The 11,303-nt window shown below is 39.7% G+C and overlaps 1 protein-coding gene across 1 annotated transcript in view; it reads left to right on the plus strand.

Annotated features, from left to right (window-relative positions):
- BMPR1B (bone morphogenetic protein receptor type 1B) overlaps nucleotides 1-10,465 on the plus strand; it is a 43,949-nt gene extending 33,484 nt beyond the window's left edge. Inside the window, exons 8-10 of the mRNA XM_047091629.1 lie at nucleotides 4,787-4,962; nucleotides 8,395-8,525; nucleotides 10,340-10,465. Of these exons, the coding sequence (XP_046947585.1) occupies nucleotides 4,787-4,962; nucleotides 8,395-8,525; nucleotides 10,340-10,465 (433 nt within the window). The remainder of the gene's footprint in view (nucleotides 1-4,786; nucleotides 4,963-8,394; nucleotides 8,526-10,339) is intronic.
- Nucleotides 10,466-11,303: the final 838 nt, after the last annotated feature.

Genomic DNA, 11,303 nt, shown 5'->3' on the forward strand with positions numbered 1-11,303 from the left:
CACAGCACATCTGGGGACCCTAAGGAATTGGTTTCCTCTCTGTCCTATCAGCCTTATATCTTTGATATATGTTCTATATATATGTTTGCTATACCTCCACATAATATAGTAGCTGATTCTTTTCTTTGCCAAACACCATCAACTCAAGGTTGAAGAGAGCTTTGCTGAGATATGTTGTAGGGCACTGTGTAAAATTTAGTCATAAAATTCATGCCACCAGAACATTTTCCTGATCTTTGTTTCTACAGAAGCTTAACATCTTGTCATGACTCTAGGTCAGAGGGGAGAACCCTTTTTCTCCCTAATTGACTTGCCTCTTTACCCCCAACCTCCCAAATTACTGTTTATTTTTTATTCAGAAAATTTTAGGTGTTTTTATTTAATCCTGTCCCAGCCCACTGTCCCTAAAGTTCATAAAGAAAAATACCCAGTAACGTAAGATTCTAAAACAATTTTCTTTTCCTGGAGAGGAAGTTGCCTGACAACCCTTAATTTATTTTGTTCAAAAAAAAAAAAAAATATATATATATATATATTTAGATTTAGATTTAGATTTAGATATATTTTTTTAAGTTTATTTATTTTGAGAGAGAGAAGGAGAGAGACAGCGTGTGCACACATAAGTGGGGGAGGGGCTGAGCGAGAGGGAGAGAAAGAAAGAATCCCAAACAGGCTCTGAGCTGTCAGTGCAGAGCCTGATGTGGGGCTCAATCCCATGAACTGTAAGATCATGACCTGAGCCAAAATCAAGAGTAGGATGCTTAACCCACTGAGCCACCCAGGTGCCTCATTCAAATTATATTTTTATGTTTTTTTACATTCTACTTAAGCCTGTATCACACTGGTACATTAACAGGGATGAAAGCCAATGTTGGGTCTAGTAGAAGGATTAATTATTAAAGTGTAAGTAAAAATATCTACCCCTGTAGTTCTCTAAACCCAATCTTTCAGTTATGAGCCCTTTGTGCAAATATTTCTAACTCTTCTCCATTGGAAGGCAGGAGAGATCATGTTTTCCTCTACAGTGAACGTGGCACCCATGTTTTTGATGGAATGTTTTTGGTTTTTCCTGGTAGAAACTCATCTTCTCTACTTGGGTCCACTTTTGCTCTTCAGAGCCTTATGTTTCCAACCTATCCCTTAATCCTTGAAAGGTACGTTTTTCTTGTTCCTTACCCTGCTGAATTCTTTTCCTTTATAATATATTTAATTAAAATATATTTATATATACAGAAAAGTATAAAAAATAATAAGGCACTCATGTAACAATTGTTATAATGTTAACAAAGTTAACAAGTTGCCTTATTTTTATCTGGTCTTTTTTTTTTTTTTTCTTTAATGCAGTGTTGAAGATAGCCCTTTGCATTCTGCTCCCTATTTTATTCCCCTTTACCCAACCCGGAAGTAGCTAGTATCCTGAAGTTGGTATTTATCTTTGCTCTGAGTGATTTTATGATTTGACCACATGTACATGTGGCCGCTGCAGCACAGAGGATTCTTTTGTGCATTTAGAGTTCGTTTCTCCGACTCTGCCCTCCTTGTACAGTATCTGTCTTTTCTCATGAACTGCCCCTTCATGGAAAAGGAAGCCAGGGAAAGCTGAAGGCGCCCTGACCTTTCCTGTTTCCTTCTTCCTCCTTGACCCCTTCCTTCAATTACTTTATCCCCTATTCTTACATGCTCTGCACCATTGATCTCTACTTACGGCCTCTTTTTCTTCCTTTATTCTCGGTCCCCCAGTGTCAATATCCCTGGCTTCTATTTTTGGTCTTGAAGATGAACAAACTTACTTTTTCTCTTCCCTAATTTGGGAGCAGCTAAGATAACGTTACTGAAAACCTGAGAGAGAGCTGCAGTTTAATTACTTTCCAATATAGAAACACTCCTGAGCGAAGAGGGGCTGGAGCTATATATGTCTTGGAGGGTCTGCCCCTTTATGATGTGTGATATGAAGTACTTATAATTGGCGTGTTTGTCATTTAAGTGTAGTGATGAAGGCATTTGCCGTTAGGTTAACAGTAATCTTTTACAACGTTACTTTGCTTAACAAAATTTTATTTAACCTCTTAGATATTGGTAATGTCTCATTTTATGGTCTATATACAACAGAGATTTTTTTTTTATATTTTTAATGTTTATTTATTTTTGAGAGAAAGAGAGAGAGAGAGCATGAGCAGGGAAGGGCAGAGAGAGAGAGAGGAAGACCCAGAATGTGAAGCAGGCTCCAGGCTCCGAGCTGTCAGAACAGAGCTCAATGTGGGCTTGAACTCACGGTCCTTGAGATCATGACCTGAGCTTAAGTCGGATGCTCAACCGACTGAGCCACCCAGGTGCCCCAGATATTTTTTATATTTCTCTTTAAAATATCTATAGCAAAGTTTACTGTAGACTGGCCTTTTCTTTCTTTCAGTTAAAGTGTATTATTTACCAACCATGTGCACAGCCCATTGTGAATGAAGAGGGATCAGGACAATTCTCTTTAGGGCTGTGAAATGATTATGGTAGATATTTAGGGCTCAAGGAGTTTACACTTTTAGGTTGGAAAACAGATACTTATTCAGATATTCTGAGGGAGGATATCTATTCACAAACCACCAAGGAAACACGAAGGGTGGGGAAAGGAAAGAAGAGAGGGGACAGTTGTGCCAAGCCTGCACATTTTTGGGGAATCTGACGGACCAACCAAATCCTTGATTGTATGTTTGTTCAGTGTTTGAGGGAATGAGAGTGTAGAGATGAACTCTGTGTAGTCTACCTATCAGAAATCTTAATTCTGTCATCAAGTGACTATTACCTTTCAGTTTACAATAGATTGTCTCCATGTCAGACATTCTGTTAGCCCTTCCTGACCTAGCAAATCCAAATAAAGCACAAGAAGCTAAGAGTAAGAATGGGAAGGAGTTGCCTAAAATCCTTATCAAGTGTGGTGACAGTATATCTTCGGCCCAGATACACTCTTGTGGGGCCCATGATAAGACTGGTCTTGATTTCATCTCCCAGTCCATGTTCTGGAATATAATTTAGGCCCTTTACCAGTTTCTTTCCATCTGCCAGCCCCCATGTTTGTTTCTTTGTATAGAAACCAGAATTCTCTACCCAGGCCCACCACTGTCTTCCTCTAATGATTCAAAATCATAAATTAGAACACATTAATGAAGTACCTACTACGTGCTCACAGAAGAGATGTCAGTATAATTAAAAGTGGAATTTTTGTGGCATCTTTGAAATCTGATATTTTTCATTTTATCATTAAGCTGCTTCTTGGCTCACTTTCTTCCAAGTCTATATTACAGACTAATATATATTATATAACATATATATATATATATATATATATATATATGCATGTATATGTAAATTTATTTATTTTAATTTTTAAAAATTTACACTTTAACTTTTATTTTAAAAACAAACAGGCTTTCTCAGAGCAGTAGCTCCTAGAAGATCCTGAGGGGCCTAATGAGAATACTGGTGGCCCATCTGTTGCAATAGCTTTATATTAAGGCTTTTAGCTGGAAATGAATTTAAAATGGTTCTAAGGATGAAGCTTTATGCGTTTTAGTAAATGTTAACAGTTTGGAGATCTGCAGAGAGACATCTGCCACCCTTTAAATTTTCCCAAGTGACACTGCATAGTTTCTGTTGTAGACAATAAAGATGGAGGCAGGGAGATCAAAGCCACAGGTTCTTCCTGAAAGCCAGTAGTGTTTGGGCAAGTTTGGCGTTATTGCCTGTGACCCAGCCTGATAAATGTGATATTTGCTCTGTGTGACTTCCTCGTGGAGGAGAAATAACACGTAGCTGCTAGAGAGTCAGTGGAGCGTGATGAAAAGGAGCACACGTTCCCTAGGAATTAGGAGATAGCCGGGTTTAGCCACGATCCCCCGCAAACGGCAGTTTTAACAATGACTTTTTGTGTCTTTTCTGTTTAAGTTTCTTCACCAAAACTGGGGTTTATTGCTCTTCCTAGCTCCACTAGTGTCTGCTGAGAGAATACTAGTTAACCTCTGATACATGTTTCGGACTGTGCTGGTCGCGATTTTACACACCTCATCTTGGTTAGTTGTCAGCCTATCGAGCAATGGTAGTTTGACTTTACACATCTCCATTCAGAACTCCGGCTGCAGCTCGCAGCACTGAGGGAGTGGTTCCCAAGTGCCATTCTACAGATTGGTGTCCACCCATCGTGAATTTTCTCCCAGTCTATGGGACATCAGGATGAATGGATCGCGTCCTGAAATTTTCATTCACCTACTGATACTATGTTCAGTTATTCCTTTCCTCCTTTTATTAAGAAGTACATGTTGTAGATCCTGCTTATCAGAGTAAAACATTTTCAGGTCTTTGTTGGTTCTCTTCCTCCCTCATTTTTTAACTTGTTTGCACCTCTAAAAACCTCGCAACACTTGGTTTTAAAAATACTGTCTCAAACGAACCACCTTGGCATGTGCTCATGCCAATTTTCAGAGCAAAGCTATTAAAATATGAAGGGAAGAAGATATTTTTAGGCATTTTTAATAGATATATAGCAGTTATTCCGAGTGTATATTTGATCCAGTGGCAATGCAACCTTGTATGTCGTAGCTTCACTCTGCCATCTTCGTTGGGTTTTTACGTGTGAATATATAATACAACTCCTGGCAAAACATATGTTTCAGGGAAACGTTATTCTGTGAAAGGCTGTCCCTTCCCACCTTTCGCTAAAACCCTGTTCAGGAATCCCTTCAACTTGTCATTTGTTGGTCCTGCTCAGTGCTGATAGGGCTTTGCTTTCCTTTTTCCTCAGTGATACCAATGAAGTTGACATACCACCCAACACCCGAGTTGGCACCAAACGCTATATGCCCCCAGAAGTGTTGGACGAGAGCTTAAATAGAAATCACTTTCAGTCTTACATTATGGCCGACATGTACAGTTTTGGACTCATCCTCTGGGAGGTTGCTAGGAGATGTGTATCAGGAGGTAAGTAACAGTGATGCTGTTGGATCTACTACAAATCCTTTCTGATCAGAGATCGGAGTTAGCATATTGTCCACGATTGCCTTTTATTTTCCACCTTGTTTCGGTTGATACGGTCACAGTCCCCCCAGGAAGTGATATCTGACGTCTTAGAATCATCTTGGACTGCCTCCTTCCAGCTTCTTGTCACCAACCTGCTGGGCCCCATCCCCAACTCCAATACCCCATTCCTTGTGGCTTCCTCTACGCAGGTTAAGTAAGGTACAGACAGAAATGTGGGGTGGGACACCCATTCTTAACCTCCCCCCCACACTTGACTTTCTATAGTTCTTCTTCATAAAGCAGTTTGAAAACATCAGTTTTTATCAAAAGGAAATGAAAGCGTAAGAGTATTACTACTGGTCATGATAAGTTTCCTACAAACAAGGATTCCCTAGTAAGACAACGCAAGACATTACTAAATATTCAGAGGCATTATTATTGCGTGTAGTATCTCGCTTACTGCTGCATCATCTGTCTTTAAATAGATTCCAACACTTTTTAGGTGAGAAGCTGAATCTTAGGCTCTTCATTATCAAGTGCCCTGTTTATGGTTACTCTCATGGCTGTGCTTGGTAAGAGACCGTGCTGCTGCTCATCACGGCCAATTTAAACTCACTTTTGTGAAACCCTGAGTTTGCCCATGCTTCTGAAAGTGTGGAGAACACTTCACTGGGGCTGGGGTTCGTTCTCAAACCTGCTGTTTACTATCTGTGAACCTTTGACAAGTTACTCAGCTTGATTCCAGTTCTCTCTTCTTAAGAAGGAGGTGAATTAAAGAGAATTAAAACTTCCTGGTATATCAATAGCTTTCAATACATGTTAGCTCTTATTTAAAATTTTCATTTTGGTTGGTAGGGGCTTAACTTATATTTGGATTCATATTTAAATATAGAGGAGAAACAGTTAATCAACAGGCATTTAGATTTTGGTAGAAAGATCACGATGCAATGCCTTCTCATCACTCTGGGAATTCCGAGCCTATTAGAAGCTTAATTTAAAATAGAACACGTTCCCTCTAAAGTGAGAGAACTGCAAAAAGGAAAGTTGACATAGGAAATGTTTCCTAACCAGATAGTGAATAAATCTCCCATTATGTACGAAGAAGAAAAGAGCAAACCAAAATAGAAGTTAACTAACTGTGCCTTGGTTCATGATGTATAAAGAGTAGATGAGCCTATTTTTGAATACTATGCTTACCCTTACGATAGGTTTGTAGAAGTTGAAGGAGTAGTAAGTAGACTACAAGACTACTTCTCTAATTACGTTTTCCTGAACATCTAAAGCAAACAAGTCCACGGAAACCTGTATTTGGAAGCCTGTGAGCTGGAACACAGGAGAAATGATTCTCAGCTTAAAAACAAGTTAGCCTTATAAAAGCAGCACGGTATTAATTGCTTTACTAGCTCTGTCTTTGCCTATGGAGATTTGAGAGGTACTAAAATGTTGCCTTTTCTCTTTATGAGATTGACATATGTTTGTCAGAGACATTCCAGTCCCAGCTCTGCCCCATACCAACTGTATGGCCTTGGGCAAGGTACTGAATCCCTCAAAACCAACTTTTCTCATCTGGATAATGTGGGTAATAATGCTACCTCACAAACATGTTTATAAAAATTTAATAAGTTATACAGCATACTTAGCTACATGCCTGGTATCTAGTGGGTTCCTAATAAGTGAGTTTGTTTTCTCTTTCCAGAAAGGCAAACACACACAAAACTCTGTTCTCCAACACTTTCCTTTATGAAGATGGTGAAAGTTTTGGTCTTGTCTTTCTAGTCTAGGGACTATTGGGTGACCTAGATACATCTGGATGTAGGTCTACTAAACCTGGGAAGAAAAAGAATTTTTGAGGTTTCAGACACCATTAAATGGCAGCTAATATGGAAGTTTTGATAACTTAATTGCATTTAAGGAGAAAGAAGGAAGGCCTATAGTTCAAAGATAGACTTTGACTAATTCATAATTTTATGTGGTTGGCTCTGAGTTTGTTGTGGTACATATACTTGCTTACCACCATGTTGATAACGACACCAACATTAGGCATTGAGGAAAATATGAGATGAATAAGACAGACGTGGCCCTTGCCCTCAAGGTGTTGCCACAGCCATTGTCTTAAGAATTAGAAAAAGAGGAAGAACTCAAATGAAGTGTGAGCATCCCCTATGCTTTAGACCCTGTGCTTTTAGTATCTCCTATAGAGATGAAACACAATGGAAGGAACTGTTAATGTAGACGACACACACAGTCATGCTCTGTGCTCTCAGCGAGGAACAAGACAGTGAGCTGGAATGGTCTGAGGAAACCGCTGAACCTTCTCGTCCTTTAGGTTTATATATGGGTTTGAGTTTGCAAGAAAGGGCCTAACACAGACTCCTGCTTTTGTCAGAGTAAACCCCAGCGAATTTAATGATGCACTGGATAACCTGCCAACCTGGCGGTATCATCTTGTTCAGATAAAAGCAATTACACTTCTGTAATAGATGATTCAGGATGGGGAAGAAAGGTGCTCCACATAGAGTGTTCAGAGCAGTATCCTCTAAGGACAGAGGCTGCTGGTAATTATTGTGAGGAGTTAATCAGATAGTACTGAAAAGAAGATATAAGTAGCCTGCTTTTCTAAAGGACAAAAGGAATAAGGTAGAAAGTAGATACTAGGAAAAATGAAACGGAATTTCTCACGCTAAGAGAGAAATTTTCCTAAGATGACATAGATTTGTATCTTAACCCTCCTTTATGCAATACCTCTTTTTTTCTCAAAGTAATGCATTTCTTAGAGAAAGTTGGGTGAAACACAGAAAATTTAAAGGAGAAAATAATTAAAAAATCAGACAGTTCTTGCACCTAAAAAATCATGGCTGGTATTTTTAGGTGTGTATAATTTTTTGAATTTTAAGTGCGGAAAAGTGCATTCTTATGATTAAGCAGAAAAATGTAAATCTCCCGTTTTGTTCGAGTAGGACACACTGCCAAATGTATTATGAGATTCATAATCTCATATTGCAATAATAGAAACAGTCCCATATTATGCGGTATGAGTTTGGGAGGTGCCTGCCAAGTTTGCATTGAGATTTAATATAGATTCTTTTTTTAATTTGGCACACAAGACCCTTTATGAAATTGGAAATAAATTTGAGATGCTTGTTTTACTTAGCTTTGGGAAATTAGAAAAAACCTGTAATAATATGTTTCATTAGGTTTTCTATTTATGTTTTTAATTAGATTAAGTGTCATTGGGGCACATTTAGTTTTTCAAGACTTATTTTGCAGTTTTTCAGCCTACACTTGTCTTTAGTACTGACAGAACTTTTTGAGAACGGTTTGTATGTTGGCCGTTTACGTCTACCTCATAGAAAGTGACGATAATAATAGTTCAAAAACAACTCATATTTTCAGGTATAGTGGAAGAATACCAGCTTCCCTATCACGATCTGGTGCCCAGTGACCCCTCTTACGAGGACATGAGAGAGATCGTGTGCATCAAGAAGCTACGTCCCTCATTCCCCAACCGGTGGAGCAGTGATGAGGTAAGGCTTGAGGTAAACAGGTGGCTATGACCAACTTCTAAATAGACTCTTCTCTTTTTGCTGAAATTCTGTATATTCACTACAGGAATCCTCCTTCTTTGTTTTGATGGTGACAGTAATGGTGCTTCACTGCAGTCATTTATGTGGAGCTAAGTGTAGTATGTTAAATTATCTGTTTCTTTTTTCCAATTTGCTTTTGCTACTTCTAAACTATATTGAGTGGGTTAACACTTAGCCTGCACAGTGGGTACACATTATTTCACTTGTTTGTGATGTCCTGACATTTGCATAAAGGATGTTCTTTCTGTGTGTGTGTGTGTGTGTGTGTGTGTGTGTGTGTGTCTTTAAAGCGTCGTGATTTTCTCCATGACAAACCAGCCTGCAACAGTCTCTCATCTTGAGGAGAGAAAAGATAGGCATCTGCAGAATCTAGTTTTCTTTACACTGAAGGGATACTAGTTGACTTAGTTGAGCTGCCCAACTGTGCCACGAACCTTTGTTAACAGGCAATGATATGATGCAGTCTGAACAAACCCATATTCAGCCTGGCTCTGAGGACACAGTGATGAGACCTGAGCAGGTCTGGAAGGCAGCTCTTCAGAAGGAGGAAGCGAGTTAGGTGGCCTTGCATTTCCTGACTCATCTCCTCCTCCGCTTCCTCTGCATCCACGCTCCAAGCTTGTAAACTCACCAAGTCCTGGAGTGCTCGGGCAGGCTGGAACATGCAGAGAGGAGTTTGAAGCATCCCCAGGGGGAAAAAAAAAAGCAACCCCCCCCCAAAACCCACCCCACCAAACATGTACCAAAGCCAATGCCAACAAATGGAAAGAGCACTGTATATAAACTAATTCTTCAATGTTAAATGCATTTAAAAATAATCCTTGGTTCATTGTTTTTTGTGTCTCGTTACTGAAATGCTAAATAATGCAGATGTTTTCCAATGAGCTATGCAGAAAACTTTATGAGATCCTGGAGTTCTGTTATTTTGAAGGTGGTTACAGGCATTGGTATTATTCAGAATCCCTTCACTGAAGATTTCTAATGAAGTGAAATAGTGCTTTTCAACAGGAAGACCAATAATTGATGTGGCACAGGAGAACACAGGAGAAAGTTTTAGCGAGGCTGTGCACAGGTCATTAATCTTGTTAAATGGTACAGTGCGATGCTCTTATTGTAGCAGACAGCTGTGATTTAGGAATAACCATGTTTGTTTGAATAGTATGGAATTAGATAAAAGATTTAAGCTCATCGAGTGTTATAAACAATGTAGGAGTGTGGAGTGGAACACAGACTCCCTGGGTATTTTTGTATTTGTTTAATACGGACTTCAAAGACACTCTTCTACAATCAGCAAAACCACCTGCTTGCTACTGTCATAAGGAATACATGAAAATGTGTTTTAGTCATTTAGAATTTGTATGAAAAAAGAATTTTTTATGGAATTTTGTCTACATGCTTTTAGGAGTATCTTTTGAAACTATATTTACAGGGTGCCTGGGTGGCTCAGTTGGTTAAGCACCTGAATTTGGCTCAGGTCATGATCTCACGGTTCGTGGGTTCAAGCCCCGAGTTGGGCTCTGTGCCGACAGTTCAGAACCTGGAGCCTGCCTCGGATTCTGTGTCTCCCTCTCTCTCTGCCCCTGCCCCCTTGCACTCGCTCTCTCTCTCTTTTTCTCAAAAATAAACATTAAAAAAAATAAAAAATATATATTCAAACTTCTGAAGCCTCAGACCAAAAGCCAGATATCAAATGGCCACCTTGCTGATAATCCCTGTGTCTCGTGTTACTCCAGCTTTCCTTTCCCTTCCCACAGTGTCTGAGGCAGATGGGAAAGCTCATGATGGAATGCTGGGCTCACAATCCTGCATCACGACTGACCGCCCTGCGCGTCAAGAAAACACTAGCCAAAATGTCAGAGTCCCAGGACATTAAACTCTGATTTGAGGGGAAAAAACAAGCACCTCTTGAGAAAGCCAGTAGATACCCTTCTGTTTGTGGGCAGAGCAAAAGATGTTCCAGAAGCATCCACAGTACAAGCCTTGAACACCATCCTGCTTCCCAGTGGGTTCAGCCTCACCTCTCAGGGAGCAGCCTGGACAAAGAGAAGTTCCCAGAAACACGTTCTTACCGTGTCTGTTTGTAGGAGGGAGAAACCGCTTGGGTAACTTGTTCAAGATATGACGCATGTTGCTTTCTAAGAAAGCCCTGTATTTTGGGATTGCCCTTTTTTTTTTTCTTCAAAAGATGCTTTAATTTTGCCAAAATAGAACAAATAATGTAGATGTTTTAAGGTTTTTACTATTATAGTTTAATAACAACAAAAGGTCTTCCCAGAAATTCTGCTGGAAGGCAAGTTTTAAAATACCTTTTTCCATTAGTATAATTTTGTTGCACTCTTCAAACCAAGAGACAGTCTGTGAAGTTGGAGAACACAGAGTGGAACTCCTCTGAAAATCTCCCCGGTTCTGCCTCCTCAGACCACTTTGGCCAGCCCTGAATTTAGGGGCCGCCACAGCAATGTGAATGCACCTGGGTACAGATGCCACCTGTCTGGGACCTCGTTTGGGGGTTCCTGCAGGTGACCCTTCGTAGCTTCAGACAATATGGAACAAATGAAGGTTTCATGTGACTCTGTGAGAAGTAGTAAGTGTTGATGCTTTTCTTTAGAACCACTTTGTGTTTCTGATTCTTTTAAGGCGTTTCTGTCACGGTAAAATCCTTTCCTTTTCATTAAACACAAACAGAGCTGTTTTTAGGTGCAGAGAACTGACCCATGC

This window comes from Lynx rufus, unplaced genomic scaffold, assembly GCF_022079265.1.
Source record: "Lynx rufus isolate CCGP_SWC_20201006 ecotype Redwood Valley unplaced genomic scaffold, mLynRuf1.p SCAF_3, whole genome shotgun sequence".
NCBI lineage: Eukaryota > Metazoa > Chordata > Mammalia > Carnivora > Felidae > Lynx > Lynx rufus.